At 34.0% G+C, this 27927-nt stretch overlaps 5 protein-coding genes across 9 annotated transcripts; 4 read left to right on the top strand and 1 right to left on the bottom strand.

Moving 5' to 3' along the window:
- The first annotated feature begins 2354 nt into the window (after positions 1 to 2354).
- Positions 2355 to 3506, top strand: LOC105957216 (uncharacterized). Its single transcript, XM_088812769.1, has 2 exons — positions 2355 to 2701; positions 2987 to 3506. The coding sequence occupies exons 1-2, from the start codon at positions 2370 to 2372 to the stop codon at positions 3504 to 3506; spliced, it is 852 nt and encodes a 283-aa protein (XP_088668895.1). The 5' UTR covers positions 2355 to 2369.
- Positions 3507 to 3655: 149 nt separating this feature from the next.
- Positions 3656 to 4300, top strand: LOC148765365 (uncharacterized). Its single transcript, XM_088812768.1, has one exon. It carries the CDS (start codon positions 3656 to 3658, stop codon positions 4298 to 4300), a length of 645 nt encoding a protein of 214 aa, XP_088668894.1.
- A 1256-nt stretch (positions 4301 to 5556) lies between these two features.
- Positions 5557 to 10177, bottom strand: LOC148765364 (uncharacterized). 2 transcript variants are annotated; one of them, XM_088813794.1, is made up of 7 exons: positions 8788 to 10177; positions 8588 to 8704; positions 8114 to 8485; positions 7918 to 8030; positions 7648 to 7822; positions 7271 to 7537; positions 5557 to 7116 (listed from the first exon to the last, which is right to left on the bottom strand). In XM_088813794.1, the coding sequence occupies exons 3-7, from the start codon at positions 8210 to 8212 to the stop codon at positions 6805 to 6807; spliced, it is 966 nt and encodes a 321-aa protein (XP_088669920.1). In that variant the 5' UTR covers positions 8213 to 8485; positions 8588 to 8704; positions 8788 to 10177; the 3' UTR covers positions 5557 to 6804. The 2 variants fall into 2 exon arrangements, with proteins under 2 accessions (XP_088669920.1, XP_088669921.1); XM_088813795.1 differs by having other exon boundaries at positions 8114 to 8482.
- Positions 10178 to 15639: 5462 nt separating this feature from the next.
- On the top strand, positions 15640 to 19036 carry LOC105957241 (RNA-binding protein BRN2). The gene is made up of 9 exons (XM_012981170.2): positions 15640 to 16002; positions 16131 to 16213; positions 16900 to 16951; positions 17140 to 17265; positions 17387 to 17466; positions 17650 to 17835; positions 17913 to 18222; positions 18337 to 18480; positions 18592 to 19036. The coding sequence occupies exons 1-9, from the start codon at positions 15858 to 15860 to the stop codon at positions 18717 to 18719; spliced, it is 1254 nt and encodes a 417-aa protein (XP_012836624.2). The 5' UTR covers positions 15640 to 15857; the 3' UTR covers positions 18720 to 19036.
- Positions 19037 to 21550: 2514 nt separating this feature from the next.
- Positions 21551 to 23011, top strand: LOC105957231 (uncharacterized). Of its 4 annotated transcripts, none has more exons than XM_088813234.1 (3): positions 21551 to 21770; positions 21860 to 21963; positions 22781 to 23011. In XM_088813234.1, the coding sequence occupies exons 1-2, from the start codon at positions 21642 to 21644 to the stop codon at positions 21941 to 21943; spliced, it is 213 nt and encodes a 70-aa protein (XP_088669360.1). In that variant the 5' UTR covers positions 21551 to 21641; the 3' UTR covers positions 21944 to 21963; positions 22781 to 23011. The 4 variants fall into 4 exon arrangements, with proteins under 4 accessions (XP_088669360.1, XP_088669359.1, XP_088669358.1 ...); XM_088813233.1 differs by having other exon boundaries at positions 21860 to 21966; positions 22779 to 23011; XM_088813232.1 differs by having other exon boundaries at positions 21860 to 21982.
- Positions 23012 to 27927: the final 4916 nt, after the last annotated feature.

The raw sequence follows: 27927 nt of genomic DNA, 5'->3' as shown, positions 1-27927 counted from the left end.
CAAACGACAGGTCACTACTTCTCGATCTAGTGCGGAGGCTGAATATCGAGTTATCGCAAATGCCGTCGCCGAAACGACTTGGTTACTCAATCTACTTTCTGAGTTGCTATGCCCACTTTCGAAAGCCACCATTGTCTACCGTGGCAACGTCAGTGCCATCTACCTATCCAACAATCCTATTCAACACTCTCGTACGAAACATGTGGAGATTGATATCCACTTTGTCTGAGACAAAGTTGATTTGAACACGTTCGAGTTCTTCACGTCCCATCCGCCTACCAGTTTGCCGATATCTTCACGAAATGACTACCTACTCAATTGTTTCAACAGTTTATCTCCAGTCTCCACGTCCTCTCATTTCCCGTTTCGACTGTGGGGGTGTATTAGCAGCGTATATATTATTATTATTTATTATAGTTATCTTGTGTAATAAGTTACCTTGTGTAATAGGTTACGATTTCCTACATGTAACTATATATATGATTAATATACAAGACATAATTCTCTCTTTCTCCAACTCTATTTCTCCTATAGAAACGATTGGAGAGGATTAAATGTACTTGTTTTGAGTGCCTATTTTATGTTCTATTGATATAAAATTCAGTAATATGGTAATTGCCTTGGATCTTATATTCACTTCAGTCCATGTCAATTTTGTAACATTTTCTGATAAGAAGAAACATTTTACGTTTTATCATAACCAGCCTTTGGCTAAGAGTAAATAAACTGATGCATGTAACTATGGTTATATATTGCAGTATTACAATCTTTTATTTTGCGGAAGAGGGAGACGAGTGTAAATTCACTCCAATACACCCGGAGATTAATCCCGTAAGAATATAATATATTCCGAAAAGGACCCGGACAGAAGTTCTGCCAGCCTTCAGGAACCGGTATAGACTTAGGCTTCTTCGACATTGATGAGCTGTCAAAGCCTTCTCCAGGAGGATATGTTTACCCGCTCGTAATATTAGAACAGTTGTCTACTAGTAATAATATGCTCAGATCACTCAAGCTGTGTTGGAGAAAAAAATTGGGAAGAATTTTCAAATGAAAGTAATTAAGCAGATTTTGTAGGCTGGTGGGGTCCGAAACGATTGCATGATATATACGGCGTTGGTGATTCGAACAAAGCTTCGGTTAGCGATGCGGAGTCAGAAAACGAGTGCATCATTTTCTTTGCCGAGGACAAGAACACGGTTGTCTTGCCATGTAGGCACACCGAACATGGTATGTTATGTAACTATACCTTAAAACTCCTCTTTTTTTTTTTTTTTTCTTCGGATGAACGAATTGAGTTGTTTTAGATGAAATGTGTAGCTATGGTTTTTCGTAAAAATATGAATTCGTCGCTTAACAAGTGAATAAATAATTCTAATTTTAATCCAAGAAAAAAACGGAAATCAATTTTTTTTATTTTTTTTAATTTGGAATGCAAAAATGTATTCCAGCATCCGAACTTTTGGATGCGAATCAAGAAAATTTGGTCATTGGTATTATAAATATCACCGAAAAAAATCTTTGAAATTCGTCGGAATGTCACTGAAAAATCGTAGTAATGTCATTGAAAAATTCGTTTGACTAAAAAATATGAGGTTAGAGTTTGCAAAAGAAAAGTAAAAAAGGAAATCCTGCAAAGAGGGTATTGTTAGATTAAAATACACCATAGGAGTTTCTTTTTAGTAATTATGAATATTTTGAGGAGTTTTCTGGTAATTTGATCATGTGGGTTTTTGGTAATTTATGGCCTTTTAAACTTAATTTAACTTAAGGGCATTATAGACATTACACATGTTTTTGATACATTTAGTCAGATGGTTTTCTTTTGGTAATAATGAATACATGAGGGTTTTTTTCATAATTAAAACATAGTTAAGGGGCGGTTTTGGTAATTTACCCTCTCTATTTTTTTCTTGTGTTGCCGTGTATATGCGGTAAATGCGCCAAAGATTTGAGGCTCAAATCAAACAAGTGTCCCATATTGAAACCTAACCTTTTTTAATTAACAAATTAAAAGATGAGAATTTTTTTGGGACAAGTACAGATAAATCCCCAACTCAAAAACTAACATACGGGTCAGTTCCCAGTAATGTTTTACTAGCGGGTCAGTCCCTACAGCAAACATAAACATGCAGTTCAGTCCCTGACCCCACTTTTTTTCACTTTATACACTCTCTCTCCTCTCTCCTCTCTCCTCTTTCTTCTATTTCTTCTACACTCTCTCTCCTCTCTCCTTTTTCTTCTACACTCTCTCTCATCTCTCCTTTTTCTTCCATTTTTTCTCTTCTGTTTCTCTCTCCTCTTCGTTTCCTCATATTCTCTGTTACAACTTTTTGTTTTCCGACGAAAAAAAACTGTAATTTCCCACAATGGCAGCAAATGGTGAATCAAACCCCATCGCCGCTGGTATTATTGGAAGTTGTCGGTACAGTGATTCTCTGCACATCATTTCCATTAAGAATGATTCGACTTTAAAGGAGATCTATGAATCTATCTTAATGAAGTGGAACGATATACATCCCGACAAATTGGTGCTCCAATACTTGGCTCCCCGTGAAAGAATGTTCGTCACACTGACTTCTGACGAAGACGTGGTGAATATGGTTACATTGCATTTGGTAATGCACATGAGTGTGGTCGACATTATGGTGAGCCGCACTAATGAACTTGATGGGCGTAGAAGGAGGACCCCCAGCAACGGGTATGCAGCCATTCTGTTTTGTATGCATTTTCAATTTGTTTATGTGATCATAGCATAGAATATAATACTACATAGTATCGTGTTACTACAGTGATAGTGTAGAATAACTAAGCTCGTAGTATCATATAAGGCTACTAATAGTATGGAATGATTGTATATCAAGTATCTTATAAATTGAGTTCTCGTATGCAAGCATTCCACTCAAAGTACTTATTTCAATTGTTACAATTTATTTGTAGTCCACTGTAATAATCCAATTTGTTTCATTGTTTTTGCATTTTCCAGTGAGTCTGTTAGTTCCAACAGTCCGTTGCAAATTGAGTACAATCCGGTTGGAGATTCAATTGATGCATGGAGACATTGCATACGCGGGGAGAATCAAATTTTCAAAGATGCTAATGATTTTAGGTTTATGTTAAAAAATTACTGCATTGCTAACAATCGAACCTTCAAGTACAAGAAAAATGATCAACAAAAGATCATAGCCGTATGCATTGTTGAAAATTGCAAATGGAGGGTTTATGCATCAGTTCATAAATCAGACAAGTTATTCGGCATTCGCAAATGTATTCTTGAGCACAGTTGTGGTGATGCTACTCTTCGTACAAGGGGTCATCCCAAAGCCGATGCTACGTGGATTTCGCAACTTATGAAACAAAAATTGAGAGATGAGCCAGGTTACAAACCAATTGCTATTTTGAATGAGGTCCAAAGAAAGTACGGTGTGGAGCTTAAGTACTATACGGCGTGGAGAGGTAAGGAAAAAGCAATGTATGACATTCATGGGGATGAGTCGAGCTGTTAGATAAACTGAGACGTTATTGTCGTGCACTAAAACAGAATAACCCTGGTAGTTGTGCCGATTATGAGATTGACCCTCAAACTCAAAAGTTTCTTCGGATCTTTATTAGTTTTGGAAATTCTATTTTGGGTTTCCACCGTGGGTGTAGGCAAATGATATGTTTGGATGGGACTCATATTAAAAATAAGTACAAAGGTTGCTTACTTTCTGCTGTGTCCAAAGATCCAAATGATGAGTTATACACATTGGCCTATGCAATTGTTGATGCCGAGAATGATAGGAATTGGGAGTGGTTTTGTAATAAGCTGAAAGATATTCTTGTTTATCACAATGGGGGTTTATTGAAAAATTACACAATTTTCTCTGATCGTCATTCGGGGCTTATTAAAGCCATTCCACTGGTATTTCCTGGTAGCAACCATGCTTATTGTTTGCGACATTTGGAGGATAACTTTAGAATAAAGGTTCTAAGATCGTATCCATTGCACAACAAAGCATATTGGGTGAGTGTTCTACATAAGGCTGCAATTGCTCCTACTCGGCAAGAGTTTGAGGAACATATATCTCATATAGTTCAATCAATGCCTCGTGCGGAATCATTTATCCGAGACTCTGATCCCAATCGTTGGGCCAATGCATACTTTTCTGGGGATAGATGGGGAATAATGAACAGTAACCAAGTTGAATGCTGGAATGGTTGGGTTAAAGATGAACGATCTTTGCCAGTTCCATCCATGATTGATATGATACGAATCAAAATAATGAAGATGATAGGTAATCGACGGGAAGATTCTTGAGTCATGGCTGGTACAGTGTGTCCAAGAGTTGAAAAGAGATTATTAATCAACTATACGGCCTCTCGCTTATTAAAATATACCAGATCCAGTGGTACGCGTTATGAGGTGTATGAAGAGGATAAGTCGTATGGTGTTGATTTAGAGACTAGGACCTGTACTTGCAAATCTTGGCAGTTGGATAAACTTCCGTGCAAACATGCATGTGCATGTATTGAGGCGAAAGGATATTCGGTATTTGAATTTGTTGATCCTTGCTTCCGGGTTGATTTGTACAAAGAAGTATACAAGTACACAATTAATCCAATTCCTTCTTTTGATGAGGAATTTGATTTGTACAATGCACAAACAAATCATGGCCCGGAAGATGTATTTATTAATCCACCTGCATCGAAAGCTCAACCAGACCGTAGAAGGACGAAAAGAATTCCATCGCAAGTCGAAACCCGTGCTACGAAGTGTGCACGGTGTGGTAAACCTGGACATAATCGCCGTACGTGCAAACAACCAGTCCCGTAGCACTACTCTGTTTCTACTTTCTTTTTATGTTGTTTGTACTTTGTTGACATGTATTTCGTACTATTTATCCATTTGTATGTACCATGATATGACTATTTTAGTTACAATAGAGCGCACTGTTTTGGTTACAATAGTATTGTTATTACGTTGATATGGTATAACGTACAACATAATATGGTTCACAGAAGAATAATAAGTGAATCGATTTGAATTTTATGACCGTTACAATAATATAGCCGTTATTTTTGTCGTCAGAACTTATAAAAAGCACGTAATTATGTTCGTCTGCTTCTCATTCATGGCTTCTTCCAGTAGCAACTCTCAAAAGAGTAGCTTAAAATATAAAAAAGATAACTGCAAGCGTCGTGATTGTGGGAAAAAAACAATAATCATGGTTTCGGAGACAAGTTTGAATCCAGGGAGGCTATTTTATTGTTGCCCAGACCATGGCTATTCTCATTGGTGTGAGCCATTTGAAATTGGGCAAACTTTCTCCCACAACTATTCTCGATATGAAGAAAGTGAAGCTACGAGTGGATCGACGAACCAAGTTCATCGCGAAAGTAAAGTGAAGAATTCCAGAGATGAAGCTCGAGTAATTCAAAGTTTGATAGTGTTAAACCTAGTAATATTTGCAGTTTACATGATTTGTCAAACCTATGTATTGTTTCTTAACTAATCACCGTAACAATACGAGTTAAAAGTTAGTGTCGTGTATTGTAGCTTGTTAATCGTATTGTAATGTCAATGTGTAAGTACTTTGGGTACTTACAAATAAATTAACTCTATCGATGAATCAATTGTTGTTGTTCGTAAGAAATGTACTCATACAATATAGTGATAGTTATTGTTCTTCTACTGTTCTGTATATCACGTTCACAACTCACGCATGGATCGTACAATATCTACGTATTATAGTTCCTACAATATAGTACTTCTGTACTGTACTAATGGTACCCTTGTTATAGTACCATTTGGGGTCAACACGACCATAGAAAACCATCTCATTCCTCATTTATTCATTTTGTGACTCATTTAAAAGAATTGAGACAACTTGGGAGTTGATAGTTGTTGAATATGGTCACTTGTGATGAAAACAATCACTTATACATAGAAGCCTTGCACATTAGTAGTGTATCTTGTAAGGAATTCGATACATTTGTTCCATTTTGAACCCCAAAGTTAAAACTAACCTGAAAAAACCTTACAACCTTAATTTAAAACATATTATATGTCTTTCCCACACTTATGGATCACAAATGTATAAAAAAATATCGAGCAATTCATGCCATCAATATTATGGTGTTGATTGGTCTAACGACTAGTATAATCGGTGGCGTGTATATGGATGGACGGAACCGTTGTTTTGTATCTGTTTGCCCACGATATAGCACTGATGTACTTCACTAATAGTACCCTTGTTATAGTATCATTTGGGGTCAATACAACCATAGAAAACCATCTCATCCCTCATTTATTCATTTTGTGACTCATTTACAAGAATTGAAACAACTTGGGAGTTGATAGTTGTTGAATATGGTCACTTGTGATGAAAACAATCACTTATACATAGAAGCCTTGCACATTAGTAGTGTATCTTGTAAGGAATTCGATACATTCTTTCCATTTTGAACCCCAAAGTTAAAACTAACCTGAAAAAACCTTACAACCTTAATATAAAACATATTTAATGTCTTTCCCAAACTTATGGATCACAAATGTGCAAAACAAATTTGAGCAACTCAAGTCATCAACATTATGGTATTCCTCATTTTAGGTAATGGTATAGATGGGGTAGGTTATACGCATCGACAAGAAACTAAAAGAGTATTAAAAACTAATTTGCAAAACACTTACACTATTCAAAATAGGTGTCACAACACCACAAAAAGAGGACAAGTTTTAAAACCATCATCGCACGCAAACACTAATCTAAAAGTACTTGTTCATGACAATCACAACCCAAAAACACCCATAAAACAGATTGTTCAAAAATAATCAAAAATAATTTTAAAAATTGTTCTAAATATGTTCAAAGCATCAGCATCTACTGCCTCTCTATCCACGCCTTGGTGCTTTAAGAAGACAAGTGCTAGTTTTGGACGGAGTTTTTTGATCAAGCAAGTTTTCGCCTTTTTCCAAGTCTCGGCGTCATCTCTAGCATGGCAATATGCCCACATGCACACAAAAATCCCGCAATCATCATTCCCTTCTTGTTGTCTGCATCCTTCTACCCATTCGACATCTGAAGGTATATCCAACGCGGTTTTATTTTCAATCACCCTGCTATAATAACTCGCCTACAAAAATATACTATTATATTAGTATACATGTATTTTCATTACCATATTGCAGTACCGTTCAATCACAATACCCAAACTATGGATTAATAAAACATATACCACATTCCCCAATATATAAATTAAAGAAGTAATCATCGATTTAAGGACTTACGATATAATTTGCAATTCCTGGGCTCGTCGGAGAATGGGCTAGGGAGTTCCAATGCCGAAAAACTTTTTCGTTTGGGTCCAATACAAGCAAGAACCAGTGATCTTTGGGATTTATAGGTATCAGAACATATTTTTTGCTGTAGAGACGTGCTATTCCAAGCTTCTCAACTGCGGTAGATCCAAAATATGTTAAGCTCTTTAAAAAGGTATCCAACTCTGTATCCCCCATCTTTCTGAAGTCCATTCGATCTCGTGCCAGTATCTCATACTACGAAACATAATAAAAAAAATATAAGATAAACCAGTATACACAGAATGCAACATATTTGTTAAACCAGTATACACAGAATGCAACATATTTGTTAAACCACTTTATACCTGGGCAGGGGTCTCGAGATAATCAATCTCATGCCCATGTTCATCCATGATCGCTTCGGAATTTAACAGGCTCATGTATATGTCGATGTGCTCCCCACTCAGATGCTGATCAAACAAAAGATCGCACATATGCTTTCCAGTCAATACGTTTGGGCCTCTTTCGATCACAATTGCACTACAATAGAAATAAACATGCACTATTTGTTTAGTACGCCGATACTACATAAGAAGTTATTATATACCAAATGTTCAGTAAGTTAGTGATTTTACCTCAAATCAACATCAACGAGGTACCCATCCAGTACTGCCCTCTCTACATCAGTAAGCTCATCTCGACATACATAGTCTGTTCTCCCCTGGTACGTAGAATTATCTACGACAACCTATATCCAAAGGAATCATTAGTGATAATAGTAATAACAATAATAATAATAATACTTATTATTAAATTATAAGGCATAATTACTGTTGTGGGCAGTTTAGCAGAGACTACGCTGTTTTTTTGTCCTCGACTCTTTCTTCTTCGATTGTCTTCTCTTGCCTTCGACCTTCTCTCCCTCTCCATGTTCAGTACTTTTATCAATGTTTCTTCTTCTTCTTCTTCTTCTTCTTGTTCTCCTTCTTTCTCTTTTTTTTCCTCATCTCCAAGTTCTTCAACAGCATTAAAAAATTTATCTTCCTCCTCCACTTCCTTTTTCCCTTCATCTTGCTCCTCTTCCTCTTCATCTTCCTCCTCTTCCTCTTAAAAAATAAGAGCTCTTCTTCTCTTCTTCTTCCCCTCTGTCTCTTCCAATCTCACATTCTTCCTCTTCACTTGTTGTGCATTTCCAAAATGCTGCTGCAGTTCACATAAAATAAACAATGATTAGTGTAATAAAACAACATCACGTTGCTTTACAAATGGGACATGTCCATCTCATTAATAGTACTCTTCACTTACACGCCTGACTTCGACTTTTCCACCGACCTCCAAAGCTGCAACAATAGGACCAGATAGTTCTTCCACAGGTGAAACCAAAAACTTTCTCTCTTCTTTGTGCACGGAGAATGATATCACCTAATAAACATATAGACAAATTGTACATTAGTTTATTACGTAAGCAAATAACACAATGAAAATGCATAAATCAAAATTGTTACCTTGTCTGGTGTGAGTTCTCTAAAAAGATGTTTAGCCTGACGTTCATCAGCTGGTATTTTAGAGTCGGACCATCGAAAAAATCTTGGGTATTCGAAAACGCTTATTGCGAATCCCAAAGAAGTGATCCTTTCACTCACCCATGCCAACAACTCAATGGTGCAACCATCAAAATACCCTCCTGCCCCAGCCAAGTGTGCCTCAATATTTTCAATGAGCACATCATACACCAACTTTCCCCACGCAAAATCTCCTACGCGCTCCAATTTGTCAACATGTGGATAAACGTACCTCGGCAGTTGAAAGTTGCCCTTTGGCAATAAGAAAGTATTGCAAGCGAAAATAATGTACAACCTACAAAAATCCTCAATTGATTGTTGGTCGGTCCTAACAGCATTCTCTTCCAATTTTTCAGCAATTTGATGACGCTTTACTTGGGTCAATTTACCCCCAAAAACACGTCTAATGAAAGGAGTTTCTATTTCCAGGTTTTTATCGATGGGTATCCCCTTAAACTGTAGTCCCATCATGATGCAGAACTCCCTAGGATCAAAGACGACAGGGATAGTTTTACCTCCAAACCAGAACGTACGTGTCTCCACGTTGTATGTCTTCTTCAACAGAACAGACACCTTTAAGAAACTATGGTATATCTTAGGCATGTTTAAGAAATGCCCGAAAGGATTTTCCTCCAATGCAGCATAGTGTCTGGCCGTCATCATAGGTTTAATTATGTCCATTTGTTCTTTGAAGGCGCTAGGAGAGCACCTGCATGCTTGTTGGGCGTCATCATCTGCAAGTGTATTACGATTATAAAGGAAAAACAATAATCAGAAAAAATACAATTGTAAGATAACAATGGTACTATGTAGGTATTGTAATTATACCGTCCCTATATTGTATCAATACCATACACCTACAGTACTTATACTATTGGGCAATACGACATATACTATTTAATTACATCAGAAGAACTGCCATTACCTTTTTTTATACCTTCTAACTACAATAGCACTACCGTTGTGTAGTAAGACTTATATTATTTAAACACATCTAATGCCCAAGATCAAACCCTTGTTATGACAAAAAGTGATTTGGGAAAATACTAATATTTCAGACGAATGATACCCAAGAGCGAAAGTGTTCAAAATCATGCAATTCCACAGAAAATGAACAATTTTTGCAAGCATAAACAAGAAAACAACATTTTATTGGAACCAGTTGTTCGATTTTTTTATTTCAGAAAACCCCAATCTCGCCGTTGGGTACTACCCACTACTGGAAATGTTCAAAATCATTCAATATGAGAACATGCAGTTTGTTTTTTGCTAACAGCAACAAAAAACAACAACAAATTTCATTATCGATTCCTGAAAAAAAAAAAAAAAAAAAGAACCTTGCTTCTCCTTCCCCTTGTTTGTCTTCACCATTCTTCTACTTCGAAAATTATTACTTTAGTTTCCTGTCTACTTTCCGCCTTGTTGGGGTTATTTATACAAGCAAACAAAAACCGAAGAACTTGAATAATCGCTTGCACGAAGAAAAACTGTCTGAAACCGCTGAGGAAATGGTTCGAAAATTGAAAGACAACGGATAGTTGAAAGGTATGGAGCGTGATTCTCAACCGGCGCGTGAAAAGTAGGTGAAAAGGTGTGTCAGAATTTGCAGGTAATTTCAAAATAAAGTGAAGGGTTTTTCGGTCTTTGCACACCAATTAGGGAGTTAAGTGCATATTTATGTTTGATTTAGGGTCCAATACGCTTAAAATATGTTGTTGGGGACTGACTCGCACTTTGTGTTTGGGTTTAGGGATTTATCAGTATTTGCCCCAATTTTTTTTGGATCTAATGTAACTGGACATGTTTAATGGGGGGCTTTTGTCAAATAATCCCTTATAAAATAGCTAGAAGGGTACTATTTGAAGAAATAATGCCACTTCATTCAAAGTCAACATTTTACTATTCATTAATGAGGGGTAAGTGTTACATTTGTAACTTTAAGGGTAAGAGGGTGTTTGGCTAAGCTTATAAAATGTTAAAAGGAGCTTATAAGATGTTTTAGAGCTTATAAGCTCTTCCAAAGTGTTTGGTAAATTTTTAGAAAAAGATCTTATTTTTTTTTTAAATAAGCTGTTGGAGAGCAAATAAGATCTTTTTAAATAAGTACCTCTACCCCACCTTTTTATTTAAGATCTTTTAATGAGTAAAAATAGGAAATAAGCCCATTATCCAAACACTCTAAAAATTAATCATAAAAATAAGATGTAACAGCTTATCAGCTCTTAAAACATCTTATCAGACGTAAGAGTTTATCAGCTGTTTAAAATAAGCTTAGCCAAACACCCTCTAAGTGTTACCAATCTTATAGGGTGCAAATTGTATTTAACCCTCTAAGAAAAATAAAGATTCTATGTAAAGGCCACATTAGGGTAATTTTTGAATTTAAAAAGTAGCATAAAGAAATATAACGTCTGCAGGGATAGAATCTAACATTTTTTTAAGAATATTCCGTCGAATCAAAAAGATTTCGTGAAAAATCACTCAATAAGAGGGTCGTGTAAGACATAAACAAACGTCCGTGAATTTTATTACTACTAGGTGGAGGCGTTCTTCATAATTTAATCAGGATTTTAGTAATTTACCCAAAAAAATATGGGGTCTTAAGATATGAGTCCCTTGTGACAAACCGTATTAGAACTAAATGACAAGTCTAATTAAAATTTGCTTCACATCCTTTATTAAATTTATTCAAAAAATGTCCCGCTACTCACAAATTCAAATTACAGCAGATTGTAAATATACTATGATGAACTATGATATTATTTAACATTTTTAAGTTTGCATCTACCATTTTTTTTTACGTGGAACAATTTTTTTTTTCTTCATATTTTTTCATTATATAAAAATCTATTTTTCCCCTTCTTTTCTACATAAAATTAAAAATTATGATTTATTTTTTCTTTTTTTTTTTCTTTTTTTTTCATTTTTCGTATTTTTTCATTATATAAAAAATTATTTTTTTCCCCTTCTATTTTAAATAAATTGAAAATTATGATTTTAAAAAAAAATTCCGTAGACATCTACAGAAACCCGTAGGGGCCGTAGTAATCCGTAGTAACCCACAGACATCTTGAAACCCTAACTCCTCCTTTCAACCCTAACAGTCACACACCCATAGTCATCTGTAGACATCCAAATCGAAAAATCTTAAATTTGCCCCACCAAACCCTAAATCCGATCCACTGCCACAACCACCACCGCCACTATTCCCCCTCTCCATCCCCCACACCCAGACCCACCTCACGACTCATCCATGTTGGTTGCAAGCAAACAACGAGCCAGCCATCACAGAGCCTCTAGATGCAATTACCCCTACACCGAGCGTTGTCATAGCCGTCGTCGCCTACCATAACCGCCGCCACCATCTACCATAACCACCGTCATAGCCTTCATCATTTCACTGTAATTGAAAAGAAAAAGGAGGAGGGGGGGGGGGGGGGGGCGTGTGTGTGTGAGAGAGAGAGAACCAGAAAGTGAATATGTTGAGCGGCGTGAGAAAGAGAAGGGAGAGAGAGAGAGAGAGAGAGAGAGAGAGAGAGAGAGAGAGAGAGAGAGAGAGAGAGAGAGAGAGAGAGAAATAAATTAGAAAAAAAAGAGACACGTGACTTTTATTAGGTATTGTAACTTTGTAAGAGTATTTTTGGGTTAAATAAAAATCAAAAGATATATATCAATTTTTATTTTAAAATAGGAATATAGTTAAAATGTTTTATTTGAGTTTGTCACTCATATCTAATTTATCTAATTAAGTTTGGTTTGAGAGATGTGAGACACCAAAAATGTTATATGTTGGAAGAGGAGTTTAAATATATGATTCCTTTCCAAATTCAATTTAATAGTAATGAATTAAGGGCATATTACAAATAAGCCCATCAATGGGTACTTATTCATAAAGAGATCCAGAAAAAAATCTCTTTTACCAATAAGTCCACACATGGTCCAGATTTTTGTAAAGGACTAAAATAACCCCTCATACTTTAATATGCTCCAATTTCATCATTAACTTACTTTTAACTTCAATTTGACCCCAAATTTCACAAATTATTCAATTTTGACCCAATTTTTTTTTATCAAAAACTTTTTTTTTCCCGCCGGGGTCAACGCCGGTCTCCGGCGTTGACTTTTCAACTTTCTTTTTTCTTTTTTTTTTTCTGTAATTTTTTTTCCCGTTTAAACAGAAATATTGCTGTGATTGAAGTAATATTAACTAGGGGTGGTAAACGAGCCGAGCCGGCTCGCGAACTCGACGAGCCGGCTCGAAAAAAGCTCGAACTCGAGCTCGGGATTTTTGAGCTCGAGCTCGAGCTCACGAGCTCGAGCTTCGGACGAGCTCGAGCTCGAGCCCAAAAGTAGTTGTTCGACAGCTCGCGAGCTGCCTTCTATTTTTTTTTTTTCTTTTTACATATATATATATATATTATTCTTATTCTTATTATTATTATTATTATTATTATTATTATTATTATTATTATTATTATTATTATTATTATTATTATTATTATTATTATTATTATTATTATTATTAACTAAATAGTAAATAGTCTATAATAATAATTATATCTAGTATTTTAAATAGAAACAAATCTATATTACTTAAATAATTCATAATTATATAAAATATTATAATAATAATAATAATAATAATAATAGAAATATATATATATATATATATATATATATATATATATATATATATATATATATATATATATATATATATATATATATATATATATATATATATATATATATATATATATATAACTAGAGTTCATTATTTATTTTATAATTCTTTTTATTTTCCTATGAATAATTTCTAATAAAAAAAATTTAATAAAAAATTAAATAATAATAATAAAAAAAAAAAAAATTAGCCTGAGCTCGAGCTCGCCAAAATTGGCTCGAGCTCGAGCTCGAGCCAAAAAAAATTGGCTCGATGAGCTCGAGCTCGGGAACATGGACTCGAGCTCGAGCTCGAGCTGGCCAAAAGAGCCGAGCTCGGCTCGAGCTCGGCTCGTTCCCACCCGTAATATTAACTATATTACTGTTAAATACAGTAAAATTAACTAAACTATAGTTTAACACAGTAATATTGCTATATTAATCTCTAGCACATTAATATTAACACAATAAAACTCATTATTATTGTGTAATAAAGTAATATTACTATGTTGACTGTTCAACAAATGTAAACATAATAAAAAAAACCAAAAGAATTAATATTACTGTGAGTGACAGTAATATTACTATAACAACAGTAATATTACCGTCAACCACAGTAATATTACAATAATAGACAGTAATATTATTACGTTACTCCGTGAATAACTCAAACAAACAAAAAATTCAAACAAAATAATAATATTGATGTGGTTGACAACAATATTACTATAACAACAGTAATATTACCGTCAACCACAGTAATATTATTGTGTTTACAATAATATTACAATAATAGACAGTAATATTATTACGTTACTCCGAGAATAACTCAAACAAACCAAAAACCCCAAAAAAATAATAATATTGATGTTGTTGACAGTAATATTATTGTGTTTACAGTTATTTTACTGTCAACGACAGTAATATAATTACGTTGACTTATCAACAAATCAAACAAAATAAAAAAAATAATAAAAAATAAAAAATAATAATATTGCATTAATTTACTGTCAACGGCAACACAATTACATAAATGTAATGTCAACGGCAGTACAATTACGTTAATTCACTATCATTGACAGTATAATCACGTTAATTTACTGTCAATGACAACACAATTACGGTCAACGTTTAGCGGCGGACGTGGAAAAACAAAACAAACCAAAAAGGAAAAACTTAAAAAAACACTAAAAAAAGTCAACGCCGGAGATTGCAGGAAACCGGCGAAAAAATCCGGAAGAAAAGAAAAAAAAAGAAAAAAGCATAAAAAAAAAAAAAAAAGTCAACGCTGGAAACCGGCGAAAAAATTCGAAAGGAAAAAAAAAGTTTGAAAAGTCAACGCCGGAGACCGGCGTTGACCGCCGGTCGACGACGGAATCCGGCGGCAAAAATTTTTTTTTTTGAAATTTGTTTTTTGAAAAAAAAAAATTTGGGTCAAAATTGAATAATTTGTGAAATTCGAGGTCAAATTGAGATTAAATTAAGTTAATGATGAAATTTGAGCATATTAAATTATGCTCCAAAAAAAGTCAAAATTGAATTTTTGTGGTCAAAATTGATAAATTGGGGTTACAATTAAGAATTGAGTATAAATAGTTGAGGGTAATATTGAGATATACATGAATGTTTCCTTTAGTTATAATAAATATTAATATTAAAGGGATGTGTTTATTGGTGAAAGCGATATGTCCTCTAAACCTAGAATAATAAACATGCTTGGTTGGGGACTTATGCATAAAAACCACATGAATCAAAATTAAAATTAAATCAGCAATTGCAAAAAGAATACAGGTTTACTAGCTGTCATTTAAAATTCAAGTATGATCACCGTACGTTTTCAGCACATTGACCGTAATAAAAAAGGAAAATTGAACCCGGAGAATAATTCAGCCCCTTCAGAAAGACAGCCATAAATCTTTTAATCATTGTTAGTACAAAACCAAACCAAACCAAACCAGTCAGTAGAATCTATTACAAAGTTACCACAGTCAATCGCCGACTTTTTACTTCAGCCCTGCTTAACCGTCGATCAGTAAAAAAAAAATCGAAACGAGTGGCAAACCCCGTAAATAAAACCAGAATCCGAGGGCAGTGCCCATTGGATTCGATTATAATAATAAAAAAAATTCACATAAGATCCCAACTTTGCCATCTAGAGAATTCCCAATTACCCCCTTCCTCAGGAGCGAAGACTCGGCTCAGAAATATAAAAATATAAAAAAAATAACACACTCGTTGATTATTTCAGATCACACCTCTTCTCAGAGGCATTTTGTCAAACAGTTGAAGAAATCTCTGAAGAAGATAAATTTGTAGAGAGAGAAAGTACTAATTGTATCACGGCGGCGGCAATGGCGGAAGGAGAGAGCGTGAAGCTGTTCGTAGGACAAGTGCCGAAGCTCATGACGGAGTCGCAGCTTCTCGCAATGTTCAGAGAATTCGCTCTCGTCGACGAAGTCAACATTATCAAAGACAAGGCCACGCGCGCTTCCCGAGGTTTTTAATTTCTTCAACGGATCACACAATGTGCGATTTCCACGATTTTCACACAGTTTGAAATCCCTAATTTTTGGAGGGTGGGTCTTTTTTTTTTTTTTTTTTTTTTTTTGAATTTTAATTTTCAGGATGCTGTTTCGTGATATGCCCGTCGAGAGAGGAAGCAGACAAGACAATAAATGCGTGTCATAACAAGAAGACGCTGCCCGGGGTGAGTGCTGTATTTGTGTTAATTTGAAGTTTGTAAATTAGGCAAAATGTGTATTGACTGTGGTTGGAGGTGACAGTGTTTGTTTAGCTTGATTTAGTGTTGGACAAAAGGCCACCCAAAAGTAAAAAGGAATAATTATCTGATCTGGCAAATTAACTTTCCTTAAATGAATGAATAGTTCTACTTCACTAGTACTTTGATTTGCTTACTCGATAATTTCTCGCATTTATGGTTTTATTAATTAAATGTTATGGAAAGATACACGTCGTAGATTATGGTACTATTTCATGGATGCTACATTGGATTTCTGTTTGAAATCCCTGTAAATTGTAAGGCTCTTCAATGCAGTAAAGTTGCCAAATTTGAGAAATCGATTTGGATTGTGAGTGTGCGGTATAACTTATTAAAATGACGTACATCTCACTTTTGAGTAACCGGTTAAAAATTTCGTGTGTTCATCTTACTTTTCGACAGAAGAGGTGGGTATACGTATATTTATAAATTTAATCATATCCTCCATCTTTTTTCGAATATAGGTGTAAATTGATGCTATTGAACGATTTATTATTTAGTCAGGATTTATCTAAGAGCTATGTATCTGTATTTTGTTTTTCTTTTATAGCTTGATTTGTTCCCTATTTTCTCGTTTTGATATAAAGGCAAGATGTTCTTTGTGTCTAATTCAGGCATCCAGTCCGCTGCAAGTGAAGTATGCTGATGGCGAGTTGGAAAGGCTAGGTGTAAATATAATCTTCATTTTATTATTTTATCAAATGTTCGTATTTATTCGTCATATGTGATTGGTTCATATATGATGCTGCTAGTTCCCTCAATTGAATCCTTTTTCCTCTTATCGTGGTTCTTTCATATATTAATAGTGATTTTTGGGTTCCAATGTATTCTTTATTTCCGAACGAAAATTTCAGAGCACAAGCTGTTTGTTGGCATGCTACCAAAAAATGTATCTGATGATGAGGTGTCTACTCTATTTTCGGACTACGGAACAATAAGAGACTTGCAAATACTCAGAGGTTCCCAATTAACTAGCAAAGGTGAATGTTTTTTTTTTTTTTTCTTTTCTTTTTGAGATTTATTTTGAGTAATACGTTAATATAATGAAATATGTGGTTATCCACTTTGGTTTTAATTTAACGAATAGCTTGATTGTTGCAGGTTGTGCTTTTCTAAAATTTGAGACGAAAGAGCAAGCACTTGAAGCAATAGAAGCCCTCAACGGAAAGCATAAAATGGAGGTGTGTGTCACTTTACCAGTTTATGCTTATGAACACATGTAAACTATTTTAGACTTTATTTCTCCTGAAAATTTTATTTGATATAATATAAAGTCTAAAATATAATTTTAATGAAAGTATTCTAATTTATTCTTTATAGCTAAGCCAATTAAACATTCGTCAAAATTGATTGTTAATTGACAGGGTTCAACTATTCCTTTGGTGGTGAAATGGGCCGATACAGAAAAGGAAAGACAGGCTCGAAAAGCTCAAAAAGTTCTCTCACAGACGTCCAATATACAAACCGCCGATTCCATGCAGCAGCATCCACCTATGTACGGTGCACTGCAAATGGGCTACATGCCTGCATATAATGGATACGGTTATCAGGTTTGTGTTTCTCCTTCTTACTTAACGGACTACTTTTCTCCTTTAATATTATTAATTTTACTGTCGCCTTTTTGTAGGCACAGGGGACTTACGGACTGATGCACTACCGGATACCGCAATTGCAGAACCAACATGCCTTTGCCAATTTGGTTCCACCTATAAACAACCAGGGAAGTGGCGGCGCTGTACGTGGAGTAACACCCGATCTTTCAACCGGATTGGCGGCAAGAAATTATCCAACGAGTTACAATTTAGGATCTGCTTATCCAGCGGTTCAATATCCCGTCGCAACATATCCTGGTGGAGGAATTATCACTAATCGCCAATTGGGAACTTCTTCTGCAGCATCCTCAAGTGTCAGTACCAGTTCTGGGGGTCAGACCGAAGGTCCTTGGACATTTATTATTTTTTTCCCTAGTTTTTTATATTTTATTTTATTTTTATTTTTAAATTATTATTGTTATCCCCTTTTTGTAAATATACACATTTGTTGGATAACAGGTCCACCTGGAGCAAATTTGTTCATTTACCACATTCCTCAAGAATTTGGTGATGACGAGCTTGCAAATGCCTTCCAGCGTTTTGGTAGGGTATTGAGTGCCAAGGTTTTTGTCGACAAAGCAACTGGTGTCAGCAAATGTTTCGGTATGAACTGTCTAAGTTTGCTATAATCTAATGCAAGCACCACTGTTTATCTTTTTTAATTCATTTTTTATTTTGCTCTTTGTCTAATTAGTTTGCTGTAATATAATGTAGGATTTGTGAGTTACGATTCACCGGCCGCTGCACAGAGTGCAATTAACACGATGAACGGCTTTCAGTTAGGTGGTAAAAAGTTGAAGGTTCAACTTAAAAGGGAAAACAAGCAAAGCAAACCTTATTAACTTTAGGTTAAGCTATGGATGGGAGCTAAATTATACGAAGCACGAACCCCTAACACGAGATCTTAAATGGGGGGAAGGTTGTTGGGTGGACACAACTGTTACGCCCAATATCCATCCTCGTGGGATCAAGTCCCGTAAACATGTTTATTCTTCATTGAATTTGTGTCATTGTACTTGTAGTTTGTAAAATTGTTGCCAATTAGAAAAATTGATTTATTTATTGATTTATTTTTATTCAGATGAAGAATAATTGTTGTGTGAATTTCATGAAAAAAAATTGACAGGATTTGTTATGGAACACTTGACTTTCTGTGTGATCTTTCTTTTGAGCTTACCTAAATGCTGGCTTCCTGGAGGTTATATTAGCCTTGCCGTCATCTATATAAAAGAAGTCGGTTTCTATGATGGTGGTTATAGTAACGGTTATTTTTTCTAATTATCGTGTTCCTTATTGTTGTGTATTTTCCAGAATCTTCAGAGACTAACGTGAATAATGTTTTCCTTAGTGTGCCCCATCCCGTTGACATGATTTTAGGTATATTTTTTTTATTCATTGACTTATGGTAAAACTAGTATTTTATCACGAGTAATTTATTCCTGTTATATTTGGTTTCAGGTTATCGAAGGTTATTCTGGTGTTTCTCATGATTGTGTATAAGTTTGCTCTACACATCTCAAACTTGTGGGCGGTGGCTTGATATATTTCCCCCTTAAGTATCTGGTAAGCAAAGGTATATGCTACTTGGATCAATCTATTTGTCATTTTTTTTTCTCTCTCTAAAAAATCTGAACCTGTTTGAAAGAATATTGTTGATTGGGTATGTTCGTATCAGGCTCAAAGTGTTTTTGAGAGAATTGATGAATTGGTCTAGGAGATGTGCAAAATATCGTTATATTCTCTTAGCTGGCAGCTTAGCATAATCTAATGAGGGAAAACTTAATTCACATTCTTTGACTTTGTAGGCAGAGAAACATTAGAAAAAAATAAAAATGAAACATTGGTTTTACCTCGAGCAAGAATCATCCCGAGTAATTTATGAATTTAGTCCGAGTATTATATTAACTGGAAGGGGTTTGATCTGTGGTATTAAATGGAAGGTGTGTGAAAGAGATAAGAGGAAGAAGTAGTAGGCATATATATATTCCTTTATGGTTTGACACTTGACACCCCGTAAAAAAAACATCTCGTTAGTAGTGAGGTGCCGGACACTATAAGGATATAAAGAGACTTAATTATTTGAAACGTTCGTATCTGCTAAAGTCACAATTTGTGGGTAGATAAACTTTTCTATTTGCTGTTATGAAAAAATCCTGCTTATTTGCAACTGGTCCGGGATTGGATTTACATGGCCATTTTCTTCTTAACTTCCTTGTATATATTATACTGTCAAAGACTCGAAGTTGTGTTATCCACTGGAAGTGTATTGTTCGAAAATCATGTATTTAGTGTTGCTTATGAGATTGCATATATCCACCCCTCCTCACAATTCGAAATACATACTACACACATAAATATATTGGAGCGACGTTTTTAGGTATATGTCTGACATACTGTAAATGCATGATGAATGTATAGTTAGCATACTTTTACAAAAACTTGTAAAGATTTCCAAAATTGACGCGATTTTAGTTAGTAGAAGCAGTGGCGGAAGCGGAACGGAACCAGCATAAGGCCAGAGGGGAGAGGGGGCCACGTTCTCCCAACATTCTTGAATCCCTATTTTTTATGTAAAAAAAATCATGTATAATTAGCATTATCGGCCCCCCTCATGAAAGTTTTTGTGCATTTAGCCCCCTCGAACTTAAAATCCTGACTCCGCGAATGAGTAGAAGATGGAGTAATAAGTTCCGAAGTGATAAAGCTGAGGCTGTTGCACTTTATGATCCAATTATTTCATAATTTCTCCCTTGCACATAAAATTCTCTTTTTCTTTATTTATTTATTTATTATTATTTATTTTTTATTTTTTCTATTTATTTATTTATTTATGTGTGCGTAAGTTATTGAATTTTATCTTATTTTGGCTACTCATTCACAAATACTAAAATTAATTGATACTTATTATTCATAGAATATTTTATTAGTTCATTTTTTGCGTATTATTTTATTAAATAAGGGCTTGCATTTTTTTAGTTTATTTCTGTGAATTTTTAGTAATTTTTTTTTGAAAAAATAGCAGAAAAATCGAAATTAAAACACAATTTTGTTCAATATCAGATTTTTTTGGAAACAGTATCGGTAGACTTCAGAATATTTTTTTTATCCACGTTAGTGTATATAGTATTACATTCAGCCAAACGAATCCAACTTGGATAAGTAAATAACTTATTTGTCAAAAAATAAATGGTCAATTACAACCACCCCTGAGGTAATGGTAAGTTACCAAAAAAACTCTTCATACTTGGGTAATTATAACTATCCCGATAATTATAAATTTTCTTACACGTTCACTTTTATGGTGTCAAATTGAACATAATCTTCTAGATTCAGCGGAAAGTTGTCTAGTTTGTACTCGTTTTGTACGAAAATGTAGTTTTTGATGCACAACAATCTGATATTTACAAGTCAAAAAACACATCTTACGATCACCTTGCTTCAAAATGTGGAGCTCGAATAAAATAAAACAGGTAAAAAATTGAGAACATTTCATATAATTAAAAATATTTCACTAAATTTGACATTGCAAGGATGTGTACGTGTAAGAAGATTTATAGTTGAAGGTGTGATTATAATTACTCACATAAGTGGAATTTTTTTTTAGTAATTTAACATTACTTAAGGGCGGCCGTCAATTTAAATAAATAAATTAATTAAACGAGAAACTGAAAAAAAAAAAAGAAAAAAGAATAAATTGAAATATCCCCTTTCTTTTTTATCAGCTTCCGAAAGTTAGGGCAGTAAAGGTTTGGGAAAAGTCTGAAATGAAGGCATCAGAAACTCCGATGAAACACAAGGACGCTGAAATACTACATGTAAAGAGAGAAGGAGGAGCTCAGAAACCCTTGTTCAGACCAGCCAAAGACGACACCAAACCACTTCTCCAAGACCCTGTAATAATCACCACCCCACCCCACATTATTTGGGTTCAATTAATTACATGCTTTAAATATTATTTTTTTGGTGTTTAATTGGTTTGTAGATATTGAGATCCGACCCGATCGAGACAGAGGAAGCTGTACTACGTTTGCCTCCTTGCATTATATCCAGAGCCCCAGGCAGATGAATTAATGATGCGTTTTTGCTGTATCCGACCGAGTAATAGGTGATTCGATAATTTTCAATTGAATTCCAGTAATTATTTTGTGGGTTGGGATTATTAGAAAGATGCTATTTATTATGTATTAACAACACTCATCTGAATTTTGGTGCATTCTTTGGCGAAATGAGAAAATAGCCATGTGTTTGTTTGTCACTCGGCAACTCATTTTCCAATGAAAATAAGTGAGTGCATTTGTTTTGAATCCTTTATGATTGGATAGTCTGAAGTAATGTTGTGATAACCGGCCCATTGTCGATTCATTAAGTCGTCGACCGATCCATGTATGTATAATTTGGTCGGTTTATATTTGCGATCGACCGGCACCTGCAAGTCCAACCCATTTATATACTACTATGCACCTTCTGAATCTGTATAAGGTTCAATGACCATTAAAGACAAATGGCGTGTATGTTCCCTTTTTAAAGTAATTTTTTGAATTCTATACTCTTCGTAGAAATGAATTTATGGTTTATCCAATTTTATGTTGAAATAACTTATTTTTCTCTATCAAATTTCAAACAATTATACACTAATCATACTTTTTTTCATTTTCAAACCTACGATATACACATTTACTCCACCAACCCATTTCTTTCTCCTCTATCGTCAGTATTTACCAATTACCACAATACTAGCAGGAGCAGCCACCGCCAGCAGCCGCAAACTGCATACTCTTGCATGTTTTTTTTTTTTCTTATTTGTTATTACAATATAAGCTAATAGCATTTAATTCCTTGTGAGTGCTCGATTATTATAGATTGCCTGGGTGTATCTTTAGACAGTGGTTTGCGTGTTTTGAAGGAGGATGTAGACGTACTTGACATGATCAATGTATATGAAGGACTCGATGTTATTTGCATGTATATAGTAAAAGAAAGGCCATGCGATGATGGATATATGGAGCCAACTATCCAGCGTCAAAATCAAAGTGATATTCATAAATGTATTGCTGAACAAGAAGATAGCCAGGTATACAAGAAGACACTCAAGAACATAACCAGACAAATTGTGATCAAGTTGAACATAATGAGCGAGAAAGTGAAGAAGAATTTGAAGAAGACGAAGATAAACCACCGTCTGTACACAGTAGTGTCCCTAGCTGGTATGACGAGGGTTTAGAGGTGCCAAATGATGATATATTTGGGAATGAAAGGGTGGGGCCTGCAACTAGGGGTCCCGATTTGTATGTAGAAGATTATATTGGTGGTTTGAATCTGAGAATGGTAAGTGTTACAAATGATACTTTAGTGGGATAAATGTTACAAATGGTATACTTCAAGGGTGTAAATTGTATTTAGCCCAAAACTTTAAAAAGATCATTTTATTTTGAGAAAATAGTAAAAAAAAAAGAAAAAAAAATTTGAAAAGCGTAACAAACATGGTTTTTGAAAGAGGTGGTTGATTTTAAACCCTTCCCATTAGACCAACTCCAATGGTAGATATAAAATTGGGTAAATAGCATTAAACCACTTGAATTTTTGAAGTTTTTACGGATCACTCTTGAACAATTGTTTTTGCATGAGTTCGTATTCAATTAATTGTGCTACGTTGCCCTTTTCTGCCCGTTTTCAGGTCAAAATGATCGGTTCTGAACCCACATGCGTTGCTCATGCGAAATCTAAGGCTATTGTTGTCTTTTCCATTTAAGAAGCCCCAATTCCTTCAATTTTCCCTCCATTTCTCTCTTAGCTTTGTTATTTCCCCTCCATTTTTCTCTTTAACTTCTTTATTTTCCTCTAATTCATCTCTCCATTCATCTAGGTGCTCATGCGAAATCTAATGCATGGAAGAACTTTCGATTGTTTTGATGTTGGTTATGTGGTTTTATCTATGTACTTCTTACTAGGATTTTGGACATCGTTCTTGCTATCTTCTACATGATCCTCCCTTCGGAGGATGATGATGATTTGACTAGACTGTGTATAAATCGGTCCCCGTCTTTTCTTATATATATAGTAGGGTCCGATGTTCTATAAACTCTAATGGTAAAGGGTATGTCGTAAGTCGGAGAGACCATTTTCCATTATATATATATATATATATATATATATATATATATATATATATATATATATATATATATATATATGTGTGTGTGTGTGTGTGTGTGTTTGTGTGTGTGTGTGTGTGTGTGTGTGTGTTAAACTTCTGGTTTTATTTCGTTTTGAGTTACTAATTTCGTATAAATTGCCAAAGACAGAGATTTGTGTCTAAATCTGAAGAATTTAAGTGTTATAGATGAAAAGGTCTTTCAAGTTTTTTCAAAATCGCAAAAGTAATAACAGATTTCTTTCAGGGTGGCTTTAGAAATAAAATAGTTCTGAACTTCTCAAATCGCAAATAAAATAGTTACTATACTTTTACTAATTATATAACTACCCACATTTCTCAAGAGGGCATTTTGCAGAGGGGTAATTTGATTTTTTCAAATTGAGTATCAAAGGAATTTGTCAGGCTTTTGCTGAGCAAATTCACGTTCGAAAATCTTCTTTTAATTTTATTAAATTATCATGGTATCAATAGAGATATAACACTAACTTTCTTCTTCTTCTATAAATACATGTTTCATTGCTTTCGTAGGCAATGTCACTTTCTTTATTTTTTTTTTTTTCAAACATTCTTTGTTATTCGTTGTAATTATTTATTTATTTTTTAAAAATATTTCTCTTACATCTTTGTAACTGTTTTTATTTTTCTGATCATTATTTTTTGGGTTAAATACAAAAACACCCCTGTACTATGAACATTGTATCATATACCCCCTGTACTACCCACAAATACAAAAACCCCCCTCACATTACATTTTTTCCAAAATATGACGATACCCTACTCAAGCATATATATATATATATATATATATATATATATATATATATATATATATATATATATATATATATATATATATATATATATATATATATATATATATATATATATATATATATATATATATATATATATATATATATATATATATATATATATATATATATATATAGTTTGAGCCATTTTCCGCTATATATTTTACCATTTTCATTCAATTTTACGTGGGAAATTTGGTATTTATATTTTTTTCTCCAAAATATCTAATTGCTTAGATTTTTTTAATTTTCTAAATAAAACCTTTTATTTGTCATTTTAAGTTTCTTCATTTTTTTTTCTTAAATGTCTTCCGGTAGTTCAAACATCCTAAGATTACAAACATCTTTAAAATTCTATTATTGTTGAGAATTTGAACTACCGGAAGACATTTAAGAAAAATATGAAGAAATTCAAAATGACGAAAATAAAAGGTTTTATTCAGAAAATTAAAAAAAAAAAAATCTAAGTAATTAAATGTTTTGAAGAAAAAAACAAAAATATCAAAATTTCCCAAGTAAAATTGACTGAAAATGTTAAAAAAATAATAGTGGAAAATGGCTTAAACAAACCCTTATATTTATAGGCTTTGTAGGGGTATTTTCGTCAGATTTTGGAAAAAATATAACAGCAGGGGGGTTTTTGTATCTATGGATAGTACATGGGGTAAATGATACAAAGTGCATAGTACAGGGGTGTTTTTGTATTTAACCCTTATTTTTTCTTAACTGTCATTGTTATTCCCCTTTCTTTGGCAACGACGTCTTTGTAAAAAAAATATTTTTCTATGTTTCTACGAAACTGCTAATAACATCTTTGTAACTTTGTTTTCCTCTTCAAATTATGGATGACTTTTCACTTAATATTTTCTTCAAATATACTCATTTCAGTGTCACGCGTTTAATTTTTTTTTTTTTTTTTTTTGACTTTTGAAATATCACCCCGTGCATCGGAGGGGGAGAAACACTAGATTGGGTAATTTTTATGTTCAAAAATTAGAATACAAAAATGTCACGTCTGCAAGGGTAGAATTGACATTTTCAAAAAATACACCTTAAGGGGGTCGATGTAAGATGGAAACAAACGTCGGGGAGTTTTAGTAATTATGGATAAATGAGGGTATTTTTCATAATTTAGCTTGAGTTAAGGGGTCTTTTGTAATCGACCCTATATTTTTTCGTTTATTACCACAAATCCTTGTAATAAAATCCTTTGTGTAGATTTTAAAAATTGCAATTACACATATGTCGCGCGATCTAGATTTTAGGCCATCGATATAGGGAAGTATCATTCCGAGGAAAATATTAATTTCGACCTACAAAATATATAAACTACCCAACAAAAATATATAAGCTCGAATTCATAAATTTATGCTATTCATGGGATTTATGAAAAGTCGACAAAATTGCAAGTCACCCCCCGAAGTTGTAAGGTCAACAAGACCTTGGAACAAAGTTTTGCCACTCAAGTAACTTTAATTTCTATGTTGTATACAAGGGTGAGTCCATCGAGTTAAATGCAAATACACCCCCTGTGTTAATTCTAAAGACCAAAAACCCCCCCGGGATAAAAAAAGTGACAAAACCCCCCCGACAAGTGTTTAAACAAGCATACTCGACCCATTTTATTTTTATCCGTTGACCGCTCGGAAAAGACGAATAAACCCTCGGATAAATCTGTCCAACCACAAAAATTTTATGACCCAAATGAAGTTGTTAAAATTTTCAATTCAGTCCCTAATACTTTCAATTATACCCTCTTCCCCAAATCAAAAAAAACACAGACACACAAAAACACACTTTTTTTTTTAATTCTCTGCTCACCTCACTCACCCCACCCCACCACTGTCGTCGCCGGCTCCGTTCATGGGCTGAAACCTCTCTCCGGCAACCAAGAATTAAAAACATAAAACATTAAAAAAATTTCTAATTTCTAAAGCAAATTTCTAATTTACCCATAATCAACATAAAACATTAAAAAAATTGAAGCATTTTCACCCAGAATCAAATGAAGCATTAAAGAATTAGATGCCTTTCAGACATCTTCGACATACAAAAATGATGAAAATATCACACTGAACAAAGAAAAATCATGCACAGACCAATTTGATTCATCAAACCCTAATTGCAGCAGTACAAAAATGAAAAAAAAAAATTATCAAGCAAACTAATGAAGATCTAAATTATCCTCGCAGTCACGAACATAAGACATAAATATGCATTTCTCTCTCTACATGTATGTGTTTTAGAGAGAGAAAGAAGAGACCATCCATGGAGGCGCTTGTGAAGGTTGATTGTGTACTCCCTAGAGACGACCTCCTCTTTCCTCGCCTTGCTACCCTTCTCCACCATTGTTGCTACCCTTCTCCTCATTTTTTTTCTTCTTTCTGAATATGTTTAAATATAATTTATATTTTTTTCATTTTATTTGTTTAAATTTAAATATTATTAAAAATTCATATTTCTATGCCATTTTAATTTTTTTTCGTTTTTTAATATGTTTAAATATAATTTATATTTTTTCATTTTATTTGTTTAAATTTAAATATTATTAAAAATTCATGAGTAGTTTAATTGTTTCATGAGTTTTGATTCAGAGGGGTAATTTTGTCCTTTCACGCACAAAATGTACAAAAATCACACAAGTAATCGCACACACAGCGAGTGAATGACACGCATAAAGATTAGGGGGGTGTATGGCTTTGACTATTGATTACAGGGGGTTTTTTGTCACTTTTTTTATCTCAGGGGGTTTTTTGGTCTTTAGGATTAACACAGGAGGAGTTTTTGCATTTAACTCTGAGTCCATCTTAGCCAATCTTCAATTGAGAAATTCTCCACTATATATATTTATTAGTCTCCCAAAATCTACATTAATGTAAAAAAATCCTAATTTTTTTTTATTCTTTTTTCAGAGACGCTGCCCACGAAACTCCGCTATAACAATTTTCTGAAGTCGCCACTGATTGTATATGATTGAATACTTATATTTTATTTTGCCAGTATATTTCTGAAAATACGAATCTAATATTATCACATTTTTACGATCTAAGTCAAGATTTTAATTAGTAACAAATTAAAACACAA

The sequence above is a fragment of the Erythranthe guttata genome, chromosome 14 (assembly GCF_056151865.1).
Source record: "Erythranthe guttata isolate IM_541 chromosome 14, IM_541, whole genome shotgun sequence".
NCBI lineage: Eukaryota > Viridiplantae > Streptophyta > Magnoliopsida > Lamiales > Phrymaceae > Erythranthe > Erythranthe guttata.
The sequence above is the reverse complement of the archived record's forward strand: the minus strand, read 5'-3'. Positions and strand labels throughout refer to the sequence as shown.